Below are 24,335 nucleotides of genomic sequence, written 5' to 3' on the forward strand. Positions count from 1 at the left end.
AGTGATTGGTAATATCACTTGTTATCAGTCATCGATAACAACGCTGAGCTAGAACTGCGTAACAGTACAGCAGCTTCACATCCAAAGGCAATGAAAATGTTGTTGATTTATGTGACACAGTATTTAGCTAACGACTTCAGACCAGAAGTTTCTTTTCACCCTACGACCATCCCTCTGGGTGCTGACAAAACTCAAAGAGCCATACACAAAGTTTCTAGTGGTTGCCACAGTTAAGGTAATAGACTATGACTATGTCAAATCCCATGACAAGAAGGAATCAATTTAGGCAACATCTAAATGCCACTTTGCCTACTTCCATCTGTATTTTTAGGAGCATTAATGCAGACTGAACACTCCAGAAAGGGGTCTATTTCAAAGGCATAGCAAGGCACCCATTTCACTGTAATATGGCACCTTCCAGAGCCCCTGCGGTCTCTTCACAGGAGCCTGGACTTCGCCAAGACATAGAGCTGAGCACTGTCAATGCCAAAGCCACCCCATCCTGCTTCCCTGCCTGCAGCCCTTTCGCACGCCACCTTATCCACCAAGCCAGAGGGGTGAAGAATGACACATGCAGGTATCGCAGACAGCGCTGCTGTGGGGAGCTGCAGCCACACAGCGAAGCCTCCTCTAAGCAGAAGAAAGTAAAGTCCCGCCCTGGGGGACCGTGGCTGGCCACCCTTCTCACTCACCAGCCTGACAGATGGGCACCAATTCATCCAGCAAGTGAGGAATCCAGCACTTCTCCACAGCAAAACTAGGCAAAACCTGGGATTTTACCATTAACCATACCTGCAGGATCTCCTCACACTCCCTTTCTATGAGGCACATGTTTATGTACGGCATGAGTGCTACCGGATCAACTTCTAGCATTGTTGCTTCTATCCGCTTCAACAGCTGTCTGTGCAACTCTAGTTTTTCCAGTTTGCTGAAGTCCCAGTTTTCAATTGCTTCTGCCAGTCCAGTGTACCCTTTCAGAAAAAGAAAAATTGTTCCTATGAATTCAATGTCTAGCTAGAATAGGTAGGAACAAGCTGAAAAAACACCTTCTCAGCCCCACTGGAGAAATTAAAATTATTTTGGCCTGTAACTGACAAAAATCTAGGTGAACCACTAAGAATTTTTATGGATTAAGTGAATGTTTTCCTTTACAGCACTTGTAACTATAACATGAAAAACCATATGCTGAAAGAGCAGTAACACTTGCAAAGAGGAAAAAGAGCTACATGATGTCACAGCTCACATCACCCAAGCAACTGTAACAAACCCTTTTCTTTGATCCATACAAATCTTAGATCCTTGCAGTCCATGATACTCTTCCACAGGATCTCCCAGAGCACAGAACACTACTCAGAATCACAAACACCTTTGGTCCTCTTTTCTTTGATTTACTAGCCTTTTTAGTCCTGTCCTTGGCTACACCCTTGTGACTGTCTGACATTATAGCCAATGTCTCAAACATTTGTTGAAGAACTTTGGTGGAGAAGACAGCCTCTGTAAAAGTGCTGGAGTGTGTGAACAGGAAAATGTAGTTGGAGGAGAAGGCCCCACGGCGGGTGGGACCACGCTTCTCCAAAGGCACAATTCCTTATCTTAAGCAACCATGAGAAGAAGCACAATGTACACGCCTGGAGGAAAGGCCAGATAATGGTCATGCCTGCGGGAGAGAGAAGCAACTCCCCAATGTCCCCCCAAGCCCACCGACCCATTTCCAGAGAATCCCAGGAATGTGAACTGCGCATGTCGAGACCACTGACTCATTTCTGGAACACTCCTGAGCTCACACTGCACTTGCTTACTGACGGCAAACCCCCAACTACAGGGGCAGACCCTTTGGGTACAAAAGAAGGGAGGACGAGTTCTGGGCAAGTGGCCTCCGGAACTGGATCTCTAGACTGGCTGGACCAACACTGGACCCAGGACTGATAAAATCCTTTTCTTCTCTCTTTCTTCCTCTCTCTCTCTCTCTTTTTTCCACAGTCCCTACACCTCATCCTTTTAAACATAAACCGTTGACCAAGTCTGGGACTAGGAGTGGATCCAGTTGCCCCAGGGCTCCTCTCTGAGAAGGAGTCTAGAAAGCAAGGGGGTCCACTCTGAACCTCGTGACTCAACGGGAGAGATCTCCTTATTTTCTTCTTTGAATTGATCCCCAAATAAGTAAGGCTTACGTATGGTTAGCACACGTTGTACAGTTCACTGACATAGTTTCATGTTCCTTTTTCCGTTTCTTTTTCTACACCTTCCTTCCCTTTTCAAACGGTGGCTTAATGACATGATGCAAGGTTCATATCGATAAGTTCACTTGCACTTGGGCAAGGTTAGCTTGGTTGAATAAATGTTGATTGTTGTTTGAACTCCCCTGGTGTCGTTTCACCTTACTTCTGACAAAGGAAATCCATGAACCTGAGTCACTCCAGCCTTGGGACACGACAACCCTCCTTAGCAACACAGACACCTGCAGCCTAGATAGTCAGCAAACAGCTGAAAATACTGTCCTGGAACAGACAGTGGCAGGGAATCAGATTTAGAGGACTTATGTGATTTGCTGGGTGGGCTCCGGAGGTGGAAGAAAGCAGGTCAGCGTCCCAGAGGAACTGTGGGCAAACAGAAGGAATTTGCCTAACTTTTTATTTTCTTTTGGAGAAGCAGGAGAATGGCATGGATACTTACCACAGTCTTTAAGCTAATTATCACCTCTGCATCTGCCAAATACGAGAGTAGTGCTAAATGCTACTCTCAGGCCCAATTAGTAAGTACTTGGGATAGCGCTTGAAGTCAGCAGGTTAACTTTTTCAGTTTTCTGCTGAAGATACACTAAACTGAATGCTATCAATGTGTTCAAAGAAGGTATGTTTGTATTTCAGAAGTTAGGACTACCACAGGCAGGTAGAAAGTTGCTCTGGACCTAGTATTTGCTTTAAGGGGGGAGTGGGCTAGATCCAAGTGATAAGAAATTTAGTAATAATTGCTCACTGAGATACTGTAATTATCTGTAGTTAACAGTGAGTAAATGAAAACAAAAGTGGCTTATGGCATGAGATTTTCGGGTTTGAGATACCTAATAAACCACCAAGAAGAATCTACAATAGAACCTATACATATAGAGGAAAGCCAGCACATCCTGGTAGGTTTACACCTTCACAATCTCTTCAAAAGGAAGTTGCATTAGGACTTCACACATCAAGCAGTCATAGTTAGTGAGGAACAATCAGAATTTAAAAGCTATTAATGGTTACCTACTTCTTGAAACTTAAGACTTTTAAGACTCCTGAATAATTTTAAAAATCAGTTCCTAATTTAAGACTCTGTCCTTGAATGAAGTTATCCCATCCTACCAGTTAGCCCCCATGCATATCCTGAAACCCATTTAGCTTTCTCTTTCAGGGGATTTAGCTTCCTTTAACTATAGCTGGTGAGAACAATGGCTGCCTTGTTTCTCCTCTAAACACCCTGAGACAGACAAGTCTCCTGTCAGTGCGGCTTTATTCTGCACCCCTTCACCTGTCACTGACTTTCTCCATAATCGAAATTGGTCCAGCTGCTTCTCAGATGGACGTTTCCCCGTAAGAGTTTGACTTCTAGCCTCTGGCAACCTACTTTTTCCTACCGCCTCTCATCTGACGCGACAGGGCCCGACAGCAGACGCCCGAGGGGAACGGGGCCACCCTCCACCTCCCGGGTGCGCTGGGCTGGTCTGCCCAGCTGAAGGCGGGCGGCGGCTGTGGCTCTGGCAGGGAAAGGGAGACGCGGGGAGAAACCACGCTTGCGAGTGGGAACGGACCTGCTGCAACCAGGGCGTCCAGGAAGCCCCGCAGCCAGCCCTCCGCTTCCAGCTGCAGGATGGCGTCCAGGAACAGCGCGGCGGCCGCCGTCACCCCCTTCTCCTCCTCCTTCCGGACTCTCTCCTTCACCTCTAGCAAAAACCCGAAGCCAGCAAAGAGTGAGGGGGGACACCCGCAGCGGCGGCGGGGAGAGCAAAGCTCCCCAGCCGCGGGAGGCGCGGGGCAGCGCCGGGGGAAGCAAGCCGCGGCCGGCCGCTCACCGTCGGACAGCCAGTCCGTCATGTTGCCCAGGATGTAGATGGGGTTCAGGCTCTTCTCGATGTACCGCCTGTAGCACTGCAGGCTCCTCTTCTCCTCCGCCGTCATGGCCAGGCCGGCTTCGCACCGCCGCCGGCCGCGGCACCGGCTCCGGCACCGGCCCCGGCTCCGGCTGCGTGCGGGGCCCCTGAGCCCCCACCCTGCCCCGGCACCGGGAGAGCCGGCGGGGAGCGAGACGATGCTCCCCGCCCACGCCGGGCAGGGAACGGACGGGAAAAAGAAACTTCAGGCCGGAGGGAGAATGGAAACCGAAAGCGGCCCCGAAAGAGGGGCCGGGCCGCCGGCTGCTTTCCGCTGCCGCCTGCCCTTAGCAAAAGAAAATGAAAAAAAAAAAAAAAAAAAAAAAAGAAGAAAAAGGCAAGCATATGCGCATGCGCACGGTTGGAAAGCCTGTGACCGGCCGTTTGCGGTCGTCGGGGTGAGGGAAAGCACAGCGAGTGACAATAAAGGCATCGCTTTACCCCCTCTTCCCTTTTGCCCCTAGAAAACCCTGAACTGGTTTTTATGGGCTGTATCCTTGTTTTTTAGAGACTGAAAAATAATCTTCTACAGGAAGGCAAGACCCCCAAATGCTCTGGGCAAGTGCTTGCTAAGCTGCTAGTATTAGTATAGCTTGGGAACATCAAAATGAGAAGTCTGCCTGACTGCCCTGTAGCAGGGAAGTGAGCATCAAAGGATAAGTCTCACTAAGGGGGCCAGTGGGTTGCAGAGCTGAAAGCACCCACAGTTCAGAAATGCTGCTAAACGTGACAACTCCATATGCAAACCTCCCTCTAACCACTAGTGTATAGAGTGGTTGCATCCAGCCGTTTACAGATTCATAAATCTCATATTCAAATAGACAACTAACAGGTACTGCCCCAATATAAGATACCTACTTTCCAAAGCCATGGCAACACAATACCACTGAGTGACGGGCTTACAGTGGAAAGATGTGTGGAGGGAGGCAGAAGGAAGCACTGCTGCTGGCATCACATTTTCTACTCTGTTCTAGTCCATCTTTACTCTCAAGTACTTAATATTCTTTCTTTTCTTTCTCTGAGTCTTCTCTTTTGTCTATTCCACCCAGTTCTAAAGGGATTCTAGGAAATCTCATTTGAAACATCCCCTGTACCACCATGATGTAGTATCGTTGGCCGTTGTCCTCTCAAAGGGCCGTAGGATAGGAAAGACTTGCATTTGGACTTTTAGTATTAACCCTATGCAGTATTAACCCTGTGCAGAACCAGGGAAATGCCACACTCAGCTGAAGGTTATCCACCCCTAGCTGCGGAAGGGTCAAACAACTGGGACAGGACAGTTTCTATGGCAAGAAAAGACAGGTGAGTAAGGCCTAAGTGGCAGCATCAGTCATGTCTCCATTCTTTGTACGTCCTCCTGTGTGTTCCTCCTGTGCTGTGAACAAAGCAGGAGCTCTCACATCTCCCTGTACCTGAGCTCAGCTTCCACAGAAAGGCACATCAGCCCTCAATTACAGAAGAACAGAAATAACAACTAGTGAGTTTAATATTAAAATGAGCAAACAGGTAGGTTAAATTTTCCCCTTGAACATGCTTTTTGCCCTCCCAGGGAAGCCCAGATTTCCTAGAACTGAGAACTCAAAGCTTCCCCTCCGAAATCCCCAAAATTATTCTTCTCCCTCCAACCACCTGGAAAGCCAGTACTTCCAGGCAGAGACCCAGGCCACCCTGCCCCTTAGCTCTGTGCATACCCCCAAGTGCCACACCCACACTTCAAGAGCACATAAATAGCTCAAAATAAATAAATCACATACACAATTACAGAATTGGTCTGGTAATGAGCCTGGAATTCTGGTTTGACCATATACCTTCCAGCTCCTTATTTGGTATGGGAAGGAAGGACACTGACTCTTCCTGTTCACCTCTATAAAGTAAGTGAAGTTGGTTAATTTGCAGCCTAAAGATGTGGCAAACAGCCTGCTTTGACTTCTTAGGGATCGCTTTTGTTTTTGTTTATCCAGTCTGCTGCAGTAAGAAGATCCCTTAGGGCTTAATTTCCTTGTGTGTAACAGGGTGGAAGTGTCAGCCTTCAGGCTAGTCACCCAGCTCACCCTGCAGAGATGGGCCAGTAGCAGACATAGCAGAGAGCATTTCCTGCTCAGCAGCTGACTTCAGAAGTCCCCGTTAGAGCTTTCACTCTACCAGTGACGAGTGATTTTAGTACTCAAGCTCTGTCTATCACAGAGAGAGTGTGTTCAGGGACTCAAAAATCAGTGTTGCAACTGGGTAGGAGACACCCTGCCGTGCAGAAACCCAGTCCTGTGCTTTGTCTGAGAGCAAGAGGGAAACAAACTCCTTGCCTGTCACTTCTTCAGCCTTGCAGATTGACACGCTGCTTTTAAAGCTGGCACAGGGAAAAAGCAGCTGCATACAGGAGGTGGGATGGCACTTACTGAGCAGGGTGGCTCCAGACTGGGTCCTGCAGAGAGTGGGGACCAGTCCCACCATCCTGGAGATGCACCTGGTGAAAGCAGGCAGCTCTCCCAGGCTTGTGTCTGCCTTTACATTTGCAGGGTGGTGGTGCAGCAAGCCAGGCTGTGGCTTGTTGAACCTCTCAACCCTGATGTCCATGGTGGCTGTTTTATACTGCTCTTGCACTTGGTGTCTGGGTGCTGCAGCACAAGCGGTGGATTGTGGTGGCTGGGAGGGTGCAGCATTATGTCATGTGAGAACAAGCCACAGCGGTGGGAATGCCTTAACCTGTTCATGCTGCAGCAAATCATCGTGCTGAGCAGTTTCTTGGAGATCTTTCTAGGCCAGGCTGTAGGAAAAGTGTTAGTTTTTCCCTCTGAAACTCTTGTGGTGCTTGGAAGGATCCCCAGGTGACCCGACAAATCCTGCTTTAGAGTGCAGTCCAGCAGCTGAAGGAGGCAATGCTGCTGCTGTGGTTCATTACTCACATTTCACTGTCATTTTCAAAGCAGAGCCTGTGGCTGTGGTCCTCAGCTTTAGATTTTGCAGGCCGAAATTTTTGCAGGTTGCCAGCTGTAGATTTTCCCCAGGATAACCACCTGGAGATTGCCAAGCAATTGTCCATATGGCAGAGAGTGAAGACCACAGGTGGTCTTGAGGCCAATGGCCAGCCTTAGCCCAAAGTTAAACTGATGGGAGCACAAGGAAAGAAACTACCAGGCACGCCAAACAGGTGATGAAAAAGTGTTTGGCCAACCCTGACCTACCCCTGGAGTAGTAAGGCAGCAATGGGAGAAACTACCAGAGAAAAGTTGTGGAAGGATTCTATCAGGGAGCCTGAGGGTGACAAATGACAGAAGATGTTGAACAAGGGGGAAATGCTGCTTTACTGGTGTCGCTGAGCATGGGTGCAGAATCAGCAAATAAGGGTGCTGAGTGAGCAGGACAGAGGCAAATGAGGAAAACATGAATGAGGCAGGTTGTTTATTTCAGAGGGGAAAAGCAGGGGAAAGGGAATATCTGGTGAGTGGCCTTTACTGGGTAGACTGAGCATGTAAGCCCAGTTACTGTAGGGACCTACAGAGTGTTTGTGTATATGTACACAATGGTCCTTAGCCCAGCCACAGGTGCCCACTGAGCACATGTTTAACTACATTTCTGAATTCTGGTGGTTCCTAGAACATCAGAAAATTATGTAAAAACATCTACTGAATCATGTTAGAAAATTTTCACCCAAATATCACCCCTCATCCCTAAAGCATACTCAAGCCTTCCACTGCAAATAAATTGCTCCATACTTCAGTAAAAATAAATTATTTTTAAAATGCAATTTAACAAGTACTGTTAAATATAACCTTTTTCATAACCCATTAACGCTTTCCTCTTGCTTGACTGAGTCCTCTGAGCACTTACAAAATTCCCAACACTTGGTGGAGACACTAACTGGCCAACGGTTAAAACCAAACAAAATAAGCACTGGTGTTTATGGAAGTTTTTTTAAATACTCACACATATGCACCCACACTTTTTCCTCTACTTGGAACAACAAAAGCAGCTAGGAAGTGCAGTGTTTGCTGAATGCTTAACAGCCCTAGGGAGGACATAGCTTTGTGTCTCCAGTCTTGTAACAGCTTATGGGCACGTGACTTAGTTCACACAAATGCTTCCACCAAAAAGGATGACTTAACATGCCCAAAGCAAAGTCTTTGCATGGCACATATCGAAGCACCTTACCTAAGAGGCATTCTCTCTAGTTACAGGGATCTCACCCAAGAGCCTGTGTTCAATGGTAGGTATATTATGGAGGAAAAGGAAAAGGCAGCAGACGTAAATCCTTTGCATGAACATTGTTTGCTGATAATTACGCTCCTTGACACATGTTTTCGTATGTAAGACAACCAGTGGCAACTGGGAACTCTGTAACTTAATCATGGAAGAAAAATTTCGAGTACCAGTGGAGAAGAAACACCTCCCGCTCTTCGGGTAAAATAGTCCTTACAGACCAACACACCTAGTTGCGGTGAACGGGAATGGCCAGAAGATGGCGCTCAGTTTCTGTAGGTACTCCCAAGATTTGACCACCCCCTGGTACGAAGTCTGTAAAGAGACATGCTTTAAAATATTGTACTGGCTAAAGTTTTTTAAAAGGCAAGAAAAAAGCCTAAAGCAGACCTCAAAGTACGACTTCTAACCAAAGCCAGTACCATGGCTGTCCTTCAGAAATTGAGACTTCTGCTGAATATTTGCTGCGTATCTCCTAGATGTCAGGTACTGAATATTCCTGCTCAGAAAGAACTCCAGTAGCCATTTTCAGGACTTGTCTGAAGCAGCCACATTCACAGTTAACCCTTTCCTGACATCTTTCTTCCTCCAGATACCCTTGGTAAAGTTCCATTGACTTATCAGAGGTGAGGGCCTGCCCCATAGTTTTTTAGTACCTTGCTTTTTCTCATTGGAATTGAGGTCAGAATCAGGCCTGAAATCAGAACAGTTGGGGTTTTTTTCCCCAACTAGACCTTAGACAGCAACAAAACCCTGATGAAACTCACTAATACATTGCAGTTATGGCCAACACAAACCTTAATAAAAGATAGGAATATGAATTAAATACTCAACCAGAAAGAAATATTGGTAACATTTTCCCTTTGTAGAAAAAATATGACAAGTTTTTAGTTGTATACAAGGAAACTTGCAACCCAAGACACAATCTTACTTAACAGAAGGGGTTAAGTAAGTTTTGCAAGTCTTTCCCACACTGCTCAAAACAGAAGAAAAGTCCATCCTGATTTATTGATTTCGAAATCAATTGGTTTTGAATAATGAAGGAAACAGTTCTCTTCAGAAATGGTATATAGAAAGGAATGGATGTATTTTCTGAGTAGAAAATACTTAAAGTGGCATGAAAGAATTCCTTATTTGGAAATATGACTTGGATAAGTTTATACATTTGAAAAAGCTAAAAATCTTAATAGAGAGGCCATACTAGGAGCCCACAGCAGAAATGAGAAATAAAATGCCATCTTCTAAATTAGAAACTTTGAAATGTCATTCTGACATTTCAAATTTTACAAGCTAAACAGACTCAGGATCCTGATATTCAGAAAATACATCTTCACAGCTTTGTGAAATCTCTTGTAATAGACACACAAATCATGGCAGCCAGCCTTCCTAATGCCTTTTCCAAATCTTCACTCTTCAGCCTTGAGGTTAGCTGCGTCTCCCCTTCTCAGGCTCCCAGATTATTCCTGTAGATTTTTAAAAGACAGCACATGACTGAAAAATGGAAACTCAGGTTTTCAGTGTGTTTATCTAGAGTGAAAATGTTTAAAGAAATACTTTGGGGGGAGTTAGCTTATCATTAAAACTGAATGAAAGTGAGGATTTGAGGAACTGGTGTGAACTAGGTTAACTTAGTTCAATTTAGTGAACAAACATGTTTGAATAAAACTGAAGAATATGTTGACAGGAGTCTCTGAAAACTAGCCTGAAAATTAATCCTGATCTGCCTGAATCATTTAAAGAGAACTGGGTTTTAATATGTGAACTGTTCAGATTTCTTTAAATGAAACTGCCTTGAACTAGTACTTAAAATCTCTGTTAATCAGTAATGAAGATGATGACAAAAATATTCCAATATGCAACTATGCAATACACAAAGGGGAAAAAAGGCCAGGGGAAAAAACCAACAATACAGGAACAGATTAGAAAAGATCTGAGACAAAATCTATTAAAAAAGCATACTAAAACTTGCTCATTTCTGGTGGGAAAATAAGCGGTGCTTTTTTGCTTTCTAACACCTTAGGTAAACTAAGCATTTAAAAATGCCACTATTCAAAAGACCGTTCATTTGGAATATTTGAGCTTTGGGGTGGGAAGTAGGAATTTTACATGTTCTGCAGCCCAGTGCTTGCCTACAGATGCTTATCCCTTGTTTAATCATCACACCACAAATGTGCCATCATCATTTGGATTCCATTTTTTTGCAGCAACGTAATACCTACTCAGGAAAGCTCCGGCTTTGCTCCAGCAAAGTCCCCGTTCACTTCAGAGTTGGTGATGACAGCAGCCCCTGCAGAGAGTGCCCAGGATCCTCATCCATCCTCAGCTGAAAGGGGCAGTCATTCTCCTGGTTTTGTAAATCTAAGGGAAGAAAACACACGGTCAGCAAGGGAAATATGCTGTTGGAAGGAAGAAATTCCTCCTCCAGCTTTGTGTCCTGCCAGCAGATTGTTCATATGAACAACCCAAGAGGCAGTTTGAGAAAAGCAGTTCTTTTAAAGCTTGCAGTATAAGAAAATTATTTTCTTACTGACCAGTGAAAGTAGATGCCACTTTTCTTTGTTAGAATATAAATACACTCATACACAGAGAAATATGCTTCCTTTAAAGGCTCCTTATATTTTAAATCTCCATAACCAGGGAGCAGCCACTATAGCTGTATGGCAACAGTGCCTGGAATCCTCTTACGGATTTTCCTATAAATCACATTTCTGTGAGCTTAGACTTTGCTGATGTATGAGAAGAGGTATTGACTAAATATCAGAAGCGTGGCAGCATTAATGAATTGGTTAAGAACTAAGGATTTCCCATGTGTCTCATGTTTTGGAAGCCTCAGAGACTCTTTCATGTGTTTAACAGTGGTGAATCTTTGGATCAAGCACTAAAACAATCTGTAGAGCAAAGCCAGACTCCTGGAGAGCATCCTATGCCATGTTCCTGTAAGTCAAATAGAAGCAAGAGAAGAAAAGAGATGATGTCTTTGGGATATTAATTCACCTAGGTGACATATACATGTGAGATATGGCATTGCCCTGGGAGTCCCTGTCCAGTTGCTCTGTTTTGGTCCCCAAGCCCTTTCCTTTGCTTACATGGTGCAAACAGTCCACACAGTTCCGTTAAACTGGCTCAGCCTCATGGTGGTTTATTAAGCCACTACTTTAGGGACACCAGTGCCCAAAATACATGTTGGTGGTCTTATTTTTGGTTGTCCTCTGTCTTTTGTGATCTTTCACGGAAGAATTTGCTTGGACCACAAGGCCTGTCAAACTTAGCAGCCAATTGCAGATGTCAAACAAAAGCGTAAGTTAAAGGCAACCAAACAATTTTACCTCTCAGGTATTACTCTCCTGGTTTCCAGTCACCTGCACCTTGGACTTCTTTTCCAGAGGTGGTATCTTTACGTTTTATAGTCTTCAATGTTTTTTTCTTTCATGAACTTGTCTAAAGCTCTTGGAACCCTTATACAGTTTCATCAACCACAATGTCTTGTGGCAATCACTTCCACAGATTGACAACGTGGGAAAATTTGTTTCATTCCCTTTTGAACCTGACTCCTTTTGTTATCACCTGCTGTTCCCTTGCTCCTGTACATGACAATATTCTTTTTTTCTTTTCTTTTTTACATCCTGCTCATGATATTATAGAGTCTTACTGTATTCATCCCTTATTGTCTGCTTTTTTGACCACAGTCTGCTTTTTCCAGGGGAACAATCCCGCAGTTTTGAACATTCGTGTTGCCACTCTGAGAACTTGAAAAAACCTTTTTTATTCCTGCTTTATCTTTTTTGTGATGGGGATGGGGGGAATCAGACCTCCCTACAGCATTCAAGAGGCAGGCACACCATGGAGCTGTACAAGGACATAACAAACTCCTCTGGTTTATTCTTTACTCTTTTCCTGCTAATTTCTAAGATACTGGGTTTGGGGTTCTTTTATTTTTATTTTTTCCTAGCAGACACTTAGCTACTGTTTTCACATTGGTATTTATTAGGTGAGAGATCCTGACATTCCCATTTAGTTTTGGTATTCAGTGAAAATTTGCTAGCCTTTAGCCCTGCTCAATCAAGGGGTATGAGCAATTCAGCTGCCTCCCTCAAGACAGCATCATACCTCTTGGCAGCACTGGCAAACTGGTGTGGAGGCTGCTGGGCTGTGCAGATACCCACCTGTGCCAAGGCAGTCCTTGCTGGGCAGCCCTGGAAATTGAGCATTTTTTAGCCCCCACACACCATGGAAGCAGGGAACGTAGTGTGCCCCTGAGGTTCCCCTCGCCCCAGCACTTCCTGTGACATGACGTTTGTCAGCTATCTTTGAGCTGTATTAGGAGGTTTCAATCATGGTCATCAGCAAGGCTGCCGGTCCCTGCCCTCATAAGTGCAACTGCTGAGAGAACAACGTGATGCGAATGGGCCAGGTGTTTTTTGTAAGAGTTAATTAAAATAACATGACATTAGAAACTCCAACATGCACATCAGTCTTTGGTTTGTTTACATTTTGTCCTCATCTCATGATCTAACATTTCACTGGGACCTCAGGAGACAGGCAAGGAAAGTGCACAAAAAGGGAGATTCCACAGCAATTTATCATCCTGGGTTTGTTACAATGTCTCACTATTTTCCAGTACAAATTGCAAAGAAAACCTTCTGTGAAAAGTTTTATATTTGTTTTTGTTTGAAGATGCAGGCAACTGTTATTTAACTTTGTGAGGTAATTATGACTGTATGCCAACAGAGACATGTTCACTGTTGATGTATTTTTAATTGGAAGGAAAGCAAAGACAGGGGAAATTAAACTTACCTCCTCCTCCAGGCTGTATGCAGCCATCACTAACAATACAAAGGCAAGTACCAGGAGGCAATAGAAACTTCAGGCTCTAGACACATTTAATACACCTCACATGGTATTTTTTTTTATTTGTTTGTTACTATTTTCTTGTCCTAAGTGGTAAAGTATGAACTATTTAACACGACAGATATCATACAAGGATTTGTGTTCTCTATTGGTGGCTTTCTTTGGGGATGCTGCAGAGGAATGCTGCTGGAGAATTTCTTAAATTGAATTTTTTTTTTTTAAAGAACATTTTTACATTCTTATCACCACTGCAATCAAAGTATTGAAATTCTAATTTGTAAAATTTGTATAGTATCCAAATAAAACACATGGACAACTGTCAGCATGAAGAGTGATGAGAAAGTGAGTCCAAAGATAAGAATCTTAGGGAGATTTATTGAAGTATAGCAAAACACTGTTGTGAATATTCTTGCTCAAAATTAAATGGCTTTGATTCAATTTAATTTAACATACTTCAGAACTAAAGAAAATCTAATTTAACACTGAATGAGAGTCCACACAGAGGTTTAATACCAATAGATTTGAAGAATTCACTTAAAGTAATTTCTTCTTGGAGCCCCTAAATACTCAGGACCATGTATTTACCCTTCCACTGGGTGTAAATACCGCTGAATCTGCTTAAGTCATATCACTTGTTGATTTTCTTTGTCTTTTAGTTTTTCTTGCCTGGACTAGTGTTATTTATTTACCACTAGCTCCTGCCACTCCTCTTCTGTCTCCCCGCTCTTCTCTCTTCAAGCTACACCTACATTTTTTATTCATTCTAAATCATACTGCCTCACAAATTTCTATGCATCTAAAAAGCTTTCTCTAGGCTAATTGTAGTCTTCCATTTTTAATTTTTTTTTTGCCAATAAGCACAAGAAGTTTTTGAAAATAACCATAATTTCCCAATATTTTGGGAAGAGTCTACAATCTGTTGCTGAAAGGAAACTTTTAATAGGGAGCATGCTTAGTAATATTAAGGTTATTGCAGTTTGATGGCGTACTTGCAGAATGACTTGTTGCTGCATAGCTCTCTGTTAAACTCAGTCCCACTGTACCCACTGCTACTGTTCATGTACCTGCAGACGTGCAGTCGTGTAAGTCTTTGCAGGAAGAGGGGATTCAGTTTAAAATTTCTTCTCCTGTTCTAACTATAACATAGTTCTGTGGTTTCTATTTTAACAAAGAGGTAAATGAAGTAACAGAAGTATGAAGCACAATATTTATTTTATGACTTCACATGCTGTTTGAAGACAGACTTCTAGAGGAGGTTGCTTTCAGAAATTCAGCTTTGGTGATTTTGGTTTGATTTGATAAAATGGAAGCCAGGTGTTCTTATTGCTCCAAACCAGAACCTTTGGGGTAAAATTTCACCTCTTTTGAAGTTGACATGAATTACATTAGCTGTTCAAGAGTTTTCCCACTGAATGTAAGAGAGATTAAGCACAGCACACTCAGGAGCACTCCATAGTCTTGCAGGAGCACCTTGTCTACAGAAGAAGACATCAGACCTGCCTAACACTTCTTCTTCCTCAGAAAAATCCAACAGTTTAAGCAGCTTGCTTATTGCAGGCTGGAGGAAGACATTAAATATTTTCTTTAGTTTTGTTAGATAAGAACATCCAGAATATAAATAATCATGATAACAGTGGTGTTGGTGGTGCTGCTTTGTGTACCACTGGCCTCGGTGAGCAGTCACTTGAGCAGGATGCTAGGAAAAAGAGGATGCAGGAAAAAGAATGTCCTTATTATTCCTACAGCAAAACCCAACTATGCGGCTGCAGAGAACAGATGGATGGGGAAACAGCCCAGGTCCTTTTCCCATCTCTTGAGTGAGTTTCTTCACTTAATTTGTTGTCTGTCAATGATGAAAGACATACAAAATATTTTAATGCCAAAAGTAATGACATATTTGACCCTTTGTTATGAAGTCCTAGGACTTCATGGGCTCTTTTGCCTCCTGAATGAATGTGAAGCTTTCTAAGTGAAACTCTTGATTTATATGGGTCTAGCATAGTTAACAAACATACTGTCTTACTCGATGATCTTGAAGGTCTTTTCCAACCTAAATGATTCTATGATTGATTCTATGATACAGTAGTGGATTCCAGCCATTTTTAGCAGTTGCATTAAAAAAGAAGAAAAGATCATGCAAGAGGCACAGCTCTGTAATGGGAAGAAGGTTGGCCATCCTTCAGGAACTTATTCTGGCCCATGCCCTCGCTTCAGGGTCCCAAATGGGAAAAAACACCCAAAACTCACTGAAATCCAGTGGGAACAGGGTACCAACCAAATTGCCTTGAAAGTCCTCTCTGTAATTACCATTTTTAGCAGTAAGAGTGAGGTGCTTATTTTCCAAACGGACCTAATCTGAAAAAAAAGAAAAAAGGGAGAGACTGTTGACCATAAGTAACGCTGTGCCAGGACGTGTGCTAGACAAGTAATGCTGGCTCATGAATCACATGTACCCCATACCACATCTACTTGAAGTAAACCAGGCTAAAAATTACTCAGATGAAGTGAAACGCCCATTAGCTGAAGTGGCTTTGTGACAGCAAGCTCCTTCAATGGCTGCTTGGGTACATTAAGGACACACCACGTTTATATGACCACTATCAAGCAAAACTCTGGTTTGCATTGCCAGGGTGGGTAGGTTACCCAGCCACCTACTATTATGTCAGCTGGTTTACAATATGATATAACTGAACAGGCCTATCACTGTATGATTTCAAAAGAATATTTTCATTTCATAAGCCCTCACTGCCAAGCTGCTAAGAAACATGATCAAGAGAATGTCTCTGCTTTGCTATGCCAACTGCCAAGGACATCCACGTAATTACTGTTTTCATAACCAGCAGTGGGAAAATCTAACATTACTCCAGTCCCACAGCAAACTTTAGTGGCATTAAAATGCTAAAGTTTCTTTTTCTTCTTACAGGTTGTCAGCTGCTTTGAAAGTATTCCATTTTGTGTACACTACCTGGAGAACGTAAATAAGCTTTATGCATACTAAGAAGAGTACTCCTTAGAAACAGTGAACTATGATATACTTCAAGAAACAGGTTTCACACTGTGCCATTGAGAGAAACACAGATCAAAAAAACCTGAATAGATCTTGGCAACTACACTTAACCCTCATGGTAAAGGCAGCACAGGTATACTAAGCAGCACTAAGACAGTTCAGGTCCTTACATGACAAACTTTCTATGCATTACAGACAAAAAAATCAGTAGGGTTGGGTTTTTTTTCTGTGGCATCTGGAAAACTCCTGAGCATGCAGGTTGAGACAAATCCCTCACTGGGAGGGAGGATTGTTTCTTTCAGCTGCAGTATTACTTTTGATGCTATTGCATCCATGTTTCCAAGAGGCTGAACACCCACATCTTACCTTAAACTCAACTGGAACTGTAATTATTCCATAAGGTTGGTAATTGACTATTTCCTGAATATTCAGCCAGATATAATAGCTTGATTTTCATAGATGGAAAGAACATATAGTTTCCCTGTCCTATTTACTTTTTTAGATCCCAAATATCTTCACACCACCTTCATATCACCTCCATTTTATAAAGAGGAAACCAAGGCATAATTAATGCCCAGAGATAAATGTCCATATTTTGCACTCTCTGCCATTTCAGCGGCTTCCAGCTTTCATGCCTGCGAACAGGGGTAAGGTACTACCCATTGGGTTGCCTGTGCTGCCACAGGTAGTTTATGGCAGTGGAGGAAGAGCTTTGCTAATTCTCCACCTACCAATTTAACTGTCTTCTTCCAATATAAGTCAACAATAAGTGCAGGGTACAGCAATTGTCAAAAAAAAAAAAAATCAAAAGATGAGGCAACGATGTCTGAAAGAGTTTGTGAACTATATATCTCTTCTGAGAAAACCATAGCTATTCTTGCTGAAAGTTTGTTCTTCTTCTGACTATTCCTTGTCACTTCCTCCTTAGTTTTTGTTGAAACAACAGGAGGTAAGATTTTATGAACGTAGTGTACTTTGTGTTTCTGGGTAAAGAGTCCTGCAGAGTTGCATTCAGTGACACCACCCACTTGCCCATTGACTGCGGAAAACTCACATTAAGTCTTTTACAAAGACATTGAGTCTTATTTTTGTGACTCCAAGTGAGAATAAACATGCCACATCTGCTGAAGAAGGCCAACTTGTAAGAGCTGAGAGTTCAGTTTCAGTTCCACTTCAGGTCTGTATCATCACTTCTCTTTTTTCAAATGAATGGCACTGGTGGAATCAGTGAATGACACAGACGTAAAGTAGGCATAATACAACAGCAAACTGGGTTCACAGTCTTGACTTTAGCAGACCAATTAACAAAGTCAACTGAAATCTTAAATGAGGATCTTTTGTGATAAATGCAAAACTATACCTATGTCTTCGTCTATGTTCAGATGTGCAGGCAGGATTGCAAATCAGACACAAGGAAAATGTCAGACACAAGAATTATCCCAAGTTTTCCAATCCTGAGATTACTTTGTAAAACACTGCAAACTTTAAGAGAAAAACTGCTATATATTCCTAATTTGTCTTTTGTTTACTTTAGAGGCTTGAGTGACTCTTCAGCTCCTGGTTCACCTCAAATGACCATTTCTCCTATCTCTATGCCAAAGCTGTAATGAGGAGTAACAACTTTATATAGAGCAGTTGGGACTGTTTTTAAAAAACAAGATTTTTTGGCTCAGCCTGACTTCATTGGACCTGACAAGAAACAGCAAAAGCCAGCCTAGATGAAAGTGAGACAAAAGTGATCTTAGTTTCTTGTAATTGCAGCTTCTTCATATACTAGGTCAAGATGAAGAGTGAGATGATAAGACATAAGCAAAAAGATGGTTTCAGCAGCTGAAGTAACAAGACATTGCTTCATTTTTTCGCTTTCTCTGCTCCATCCTATAAAAATAGATGATTGTTACTTTATTTCTGTTTTACATGTTAGCCTAAAAAATCCTATTCATTTTTTCAGAACAGGACATAAATGGAATAGGATTTGGCTGTGGGTTTAGAGGATATTTTTAAGTGAGTTTTTGACATCTCCATAGACAAAATTTGGTCCTGAGAAACCTGTGCTGCAAGCTTTCACTGGGGAGGGGTTGCCCAATTAAGACATATTTTTTCAGAGCCTCTGGTCAACCTACAAAGGATGTGTGATACCTTAGGTTTGAACAGTCTTGCAGATGGATGTGTTATAAATTTTAGTAACAGTGAAATGAAGAATAAAAAAACCCACTGGAAGTAAGGAACCTGGTTTTTAACAATAAGGTCAAATGTAAGAGTTTACCAAGAGAAGAGATGGATTTCTCATTACTTTGAAGTCTTTAAACAAAGTTGGATGTCTCCCTCAAAAGTCATGTTTGTAGTTTAAATAAAAAGTATTTGACTTGAAGGGAAAGTAAGTGGGTTTTGTTCTTCAGCCTACATTTTACAGGATGTCAGACCAGATCAGCTTAACGGTCAGTTAGTTGCACCAAGAGCATACACAGTAGCCTTACATTTACTAAAATCATCAGTGAAATGCAAGCCTCAGTTATAATTTGGCGTCTGCTTAACAGGAACTTTTTAATTTGTGAGCTAAGATGGAGCTCCAGCTGACGAGCACCAAATGTCTTAGGATAAACAGAATGAGCCAGGCTCTGAACTTTGGCCAGGACAGTAAGTTAAATAATTCCTATTTGGGTTTTAAACACCTACAGCCCCTCAAGAGCCAATTCTGATGTTTTGTGTTGCACCTAATCAATTAAACATTAATCATTGAAGTCCCATGTCAGTGCGTCCTTTTGATCAGATCTGGTCACCACTGGGGTTATGGAGCACTATTTCATAGAGAAGATGCTCTTTTCTTAAATATGACTTATTTTAACATGAAAGATAGAGACACACAGAGTTAAGTATTTCTTCTCAGCCCTTTCCATCAAGGTATGTGGCAGGCAGCCACATTTTGATTCAACACAGGAACATGTCTTTCTTCCAAAGCTGTTAATTCTGCTTTGGGGTCATAGGAAAGGGAAAGGAAAGGACATGTTTTCTCTTATGGAATCCAGTTATACAGAAATGCTGTTAACTAAAGCTTTTAGCAGCATTACACCATTTGTTAATTTGTAACTGAGTAAGATGCCACTTAGAGAAAGGAGATTGCTTCAAGGAAAGCTTCCTTTCAGTGTGTGCTCAGCACTAATCCAAAAAAAACCCCACAGTACCAAAAGCCAGACAAAAAACAAATTACATGGTTGTTGAGCAGCTTGTTTTTCCAGGTGGCCAGCCGAGAGCTACAGTTCATGGACACATAACGTCTAACTCATACAGTGAAAATGAGCCCTATAATGTCACCAAGTCAATTTAATATAAGAAAAAAAAGAACCACAGAATGTGTTCTTCAAACAAATTATTTCAAAGTTAGAGAAGTGCTCTTAGGTGTAATGGAGTGGAAAATGGAATTGCATCAGTAGAACTGAATGAAATATTCTGTCTGTTGCTAACAAAACAAAGCTGTAAGCATTTCTTTCCACTCACAGATCTGTCTTTTGTTTCACCATCAATGACTCACAAATTATGATTATTCATCACACCTGAAGATAGCAACATGGTCAAAATCTCTACCAAATTTAATCTATTGGGATTTTTCAAAACTTCTTGCATTTTTAAAAGTAAAGTACTTTGCTGCAGGAAAAGTTCTGTGCCTCATGTTGGAAAAAAACAAAAGCAAAGAAGGATTTTATCTTCATGCAGAACAAACCCTGAGAAGCCATATCACTACAACTGAAATCAACCTTCTCTTTTTTTTCTGCTAATTCTCCTGATTATCCTCACAGTTGGATCAACACAAACAGGATCTTGCTCTTTTTTATGTTTGGGATTTGTGGCACCAAGGGATGATATTAGCAGGATGGACATTGTGTGATCTTCTGGTGAAGTGTGCATCATATATAAACTGAAAAACTATGTACAGATCAGACTTCATAATGCTCTTGTCTCCCAACACCATTCCTTAGGACAGAAAAATAGTGGTGCGAGGTGTCTGGATTTGCTCTGGTGTATTGGGTTTGCATGACATCAGGTCACACAGGTTCTGACACAAGCAGTGTAAAAATTCAGACTTACTACCTTTAATGCACTGTGCATCCTCACAGTAGTAACATGCTCAGCAGTGCTGATGCATAATGAAATATGGTTGCTCATTTCAAGGGGCCATAGATGGACTCAGCAGGTTCTGTCAATGGGAATGCAAATCTAAAAAAACAAGCAAATGCTTTGCTTAATTTTTCCAGGATTTAGAAGCCAAACTACATAATTCAGCTTCAGCTCAAGCAGATATTGGATAGCAACTACAGCATCTGTAAAGTTTGCAATATAGGAAAATTTTTTAAAATTAGTATACATAGGATAAGTATATATCCTGTTTAGGTTATATCCAAGTATAGGATAAGTTTTATAAATGTCATTGTGGTATTTCCCATAAAATAGGTTTATATATATATATATATATATATATGTACAAAAAACCCCCCAATTCTTTAAACGGTCATTCTATTTATGATTTCCAGAGAAGTCTTTCTCATTGGCTAATGGGTACATGTACTTAGATTCACTGTGGACAGAGAAAACATAAATTTCAGCATCTCATCCTTTCTTCCAAGAAATTTCAGCCAACAAATTTTAAAGTCAAGTGTTAAAAATGTCCTTCTAAAACCTTCCCAAAAAATCAGCCATCGTCAGTCTCCACACAATGTAAACACACTTCCTTTTCCACAGTGGAGGAGAATTTACCCTTACGAATTAGATCTTTAGTCTCTCAGCTACAGATAGATGGTGGTAATGACTAAACCATTATTCACATTTAAGATTGTACAAGACTGTTAATTATGCATCAGTAGTTCTTCACATTCTGGTGATCAAAAGCTAATTGTTAAGAAATAGTATCATCCCTACTGTAGATGGAGAAGTGAGTTTGTATTTTGTGGAGATAGTTGGCTTGAATGGCTGTGTAAGTAATGACAATGTATGGCAGAATTCATTGTGGACCTGATTATGTCTCCCTAGGTCCCCAAACTGCAGAGAGTTAAGGCATGGCTAAAGTCTTTTGAAAAAGGAATAGTAAGTATCTTTTTCCTATTAAAAAGATGGGGGAAAAAAATCTTGATCTAAAACCTTATGTTCAACTTCCTTCCTCTCAAAAGCAAAAAAATGAGAAAACCCAGGTTTTCCTCATTTTCCTCATGTTCTGACAATTCATTAGGTTTTATCATTTCATGTCTATTGTAGTATATACACAGGAGGTTCATACAACCACACTAAGGCATGGATTACTGAAGCCATTTGAGCAACTATTTATATCTTAAACACTTTTGTACAAATCCATCAAAGTCTAGCAAATAAATTGCCACTTATTTTTATTTTGAACTAAATAGTAGCAAAGGCAAAGTCAACACTGAACTTTAAATTCTGCACTGGTACATGATGGCATATGGAAATGTGTGCTTCAATATGCACCAAGGAAGAAAGAAAGTTTTCTGGAAAGGAAATAAAGTGTTTATAACAATTCTACACAGCCACATACTATTCTTTCTTTAAAATGAATTTTTTTCCCCCAAAATGGAACTCAATTTTCTGCATCTGGAACTGGCCAGTGCAAGTAGCTATGTCTTCTGGCTATTACTCAAACACATGCCAGCCAATAAAATCTCTCCACATGCTTTTTGGATCTGTTTAACCTATATTCAATTGCAAAAGATCTTTAAAAGAAATGCTTGCACTGTTTGGACTACAAATATAAACTTGCATTTGGTTGCCTTAATGATTTATGAGTCCTAAACCACTTCAGCAGGGCAGATGCACACACAATACATTTCACAAGTGCCGTCATTCAGGTCTATATAAATAATCCCACCTAATGGTAATAGTTCGGAAGCTGTCTGAATTTATTCATTCTCAGTCAGCTCTTGTCCCAGTCACATCTGTTTACATAATTATATCTGTTCTGTGGATATGATAAAGTGCAACCTGCACAGGAACAGCTATTGTAGCCCCAGGTTGCCCAAGTGTTTGTATAGTTGTATTCTGGTGTATCTGAGCAGACCCAGCTCAAGGCTTCTTGGCAGAGTAGGTCAGACTGAATTTTGTCACCTCCAGCATGAAAACAAAATAAACTATGCTGCCAGAAACTGTCTTACATGTGCGTTAAGTACATTTCATCAAAAAACCACCCAAACCCTGCACATACAAAGAACACCACTATTTAATCAATAGAAAACAAATCAGGGTTATTCAGAAGGTTCTTTCATAATGAACTTAATACCTGAAGTGACACCACCATGTCAAAAAAAGTGGTATATAAGGTATCTGAAAGAAATCACACTGGAATAAACTAAGAATGTCTGTCTAAGGAAAAGATCTTCTTTTTTCGTCAGGTATATTCAATCATCCAGGCAAAAAAATGCTGGAGAGTAGGGGAGTTCGGGTTTCTGCAATTTTTGCATAGTATCATACTCTTTCCCTCTTCAAATCCTGCCAGGTTTTACATTTTTGAATATCAATATTAAAGCCTCTGATTTAAAACAAATAAGACAGCAGGTTTTCCTGTGCTGCAGATGACCCTATGCATTGAACCAACTAGCTAATGTGGAATAACAGACTTATTCTATCCAGATCTGTGTGCTGCCTAGAGACAGTCTGCACTGAACCACGTGTGACTGGCCAGGCTGAGCACATCTCTGGGACACTTACTTCAGTGCAAGAGTCATATGATGGCAGGTCTTGCCCAAGCACCACACTCACAGCCACAGGCACCGTTTCAAGACTCTCTGTCCATATGGTGTCATGTGAAGTATCCAAGTGGGGAGGAGGAGTTACATATTAGCAGAAAACAGCATGGTATGTTTCATTTTCCTTACTGATCTGCAGTTAAGGTGATGTATATTGCTACTTCTTATTAAAAAACCAAACCCAAAACACCAACAAAAAACAACCCAAAAAACCATTCTCAGAAAACCTAATGCCACACCTTTTCTTCCCATGGAAAATACATAACAGAATACACAATTTACTCTTTCAGAAAAAAATGGGGTAAATTATATATGGGATATATTTTTCAAAGGAAGACTGTGCTAGCTCTTCTGCGTGCTGAGCCTGTTTGAATGTTTACTGACATGCCTCTCATTGAGTTATGTTTTGTTAAATGAATTGACATGGATTGCAAGTTGCAGAGCATAAAATTTTTGGTAGATGCAAACAATGAGGATGTCATTTCAACTGGGAAACCTCCAGATACATCTTAGTTTTCTGTAATATAGTATGAATGGATACACTATAGAACTTGGTTTGTTGCTGCTGTTTGTTTGTACAACACCTCCAGAAACTATACAACCATGTGGCAAGAGACAGATGCTGTCCCAGAGAACTTTCATTTTGAATGCACAGAGCAACTGAGATTGAGAAAAAGGCATATGGTGGTATCAAAGAAGTCCAGAAACAAGTCACGCAGGAACATTCAGGAGGTAACCACAGGCCTCAAGTGTGTAAAAAAAGGCAAAATAAAGTCCCAAGAGTTTTCAGGAGTTATTATGTAAGATAAAATATGAGGTCGGTTTAGCCCAGCATCCTGTCTCCAACACTACTTAGTATCATTTCCTCAGAAGGTGCAAGACCCTCATGTTAGACAGCTCTGTGACTCATCCAGATCTCTAACTGTTAGCGATTAGACAGATCTGAAGCAGGGCATTTACATCTCTTCCAAAATTTGCATCAACCTTAAATATTGCGATCTCTGAGAATTTAATTATCCTACAGATGTCCAGTTCTGCACTGAACCCATGAATTTTCTCTCCACACTGAAAGCTTCACGAGATTGTCTGCACACAGCTGGCATAAGCCTTAAAGCCGTGCTTGCATTTCAGGTCAAATTTTGTTGGCAGACACATAGATGGAGTTACTTGCAGGTATCTCAGCAGACTTTTTCCCAGCTTTACTCTGTAGGGTTTTCTTTCATCTGAGCCCAAATCCTACAGTTTTCATAACAATGTTTTACATAACTTTCAGTGTAAAATAAAATACGAATATTCCCCCATATTTCAATCCTATAGGTCAACTGAAAGTTAAGAAAACATGGCCATATTTTGTCTGGAACTGTTATTTTTACACTATTGGAGACACTGAGCACCCTCTTGTGTGTTTTGTAGAAGTATC

General features: G+C 41.6%; 1 protein-coding gene across 5 annotated transcripts in view; it reads right to left on the reverse strand.

Annotated features, from left to right (window-relative positions):
• Window positions 1–4,319, reverse strand: part of RIGI (RNA sensor RIG-I) — a 28,254-nt gene extending 23,935 nt beyond the window's left edge. For 2 of the 5 annotated variants that reach the window (XM_052776231.1, XM_052776229.1), the window contains exons 1-3: window positions 4,046–4,214; window positions 3,785–3,916; window positions 793–971 (exon numbers count right to left, since the gene is read on the reverse strand). In XM_052776231.1, the coding sequence (XP_052632191.1) occupies window positions 793–971; window positions 3,785–3,916; window positions 4,046–4,151 (417 nt within the window). In that variant the 5' untranslated portion in view covers window positions 4,152–4,214. Of the gene's footprint in view, window positions 1–792; window positions 972–3,784; window positions 3,917–4,045 lie in introns of all 5 variants that reach the window. The other 3 variants (XR_008233390.1, XM_052776233.1, XM_052776232.1) reach the window with 3 other exon arrangements.
• Window positions 4,320–24,335: the final 20,016 nt, after the last annotated feature.

Source organism: Harpia harpyja, chromosome Z (assembly GCF_026419915.1).
Source record: "Harpia harpyja isolate bHarHar1 chromosome Z, bHarHar1 primary haplotype, whole genome shotgun sequence".
In the NCBI taxonomy this organism is placed as follows: Eukaryota; Metazoa; Chordata; class Aves; order Accipitriformes; family Accipitridae; genus Harpia; species Harpia harpyja.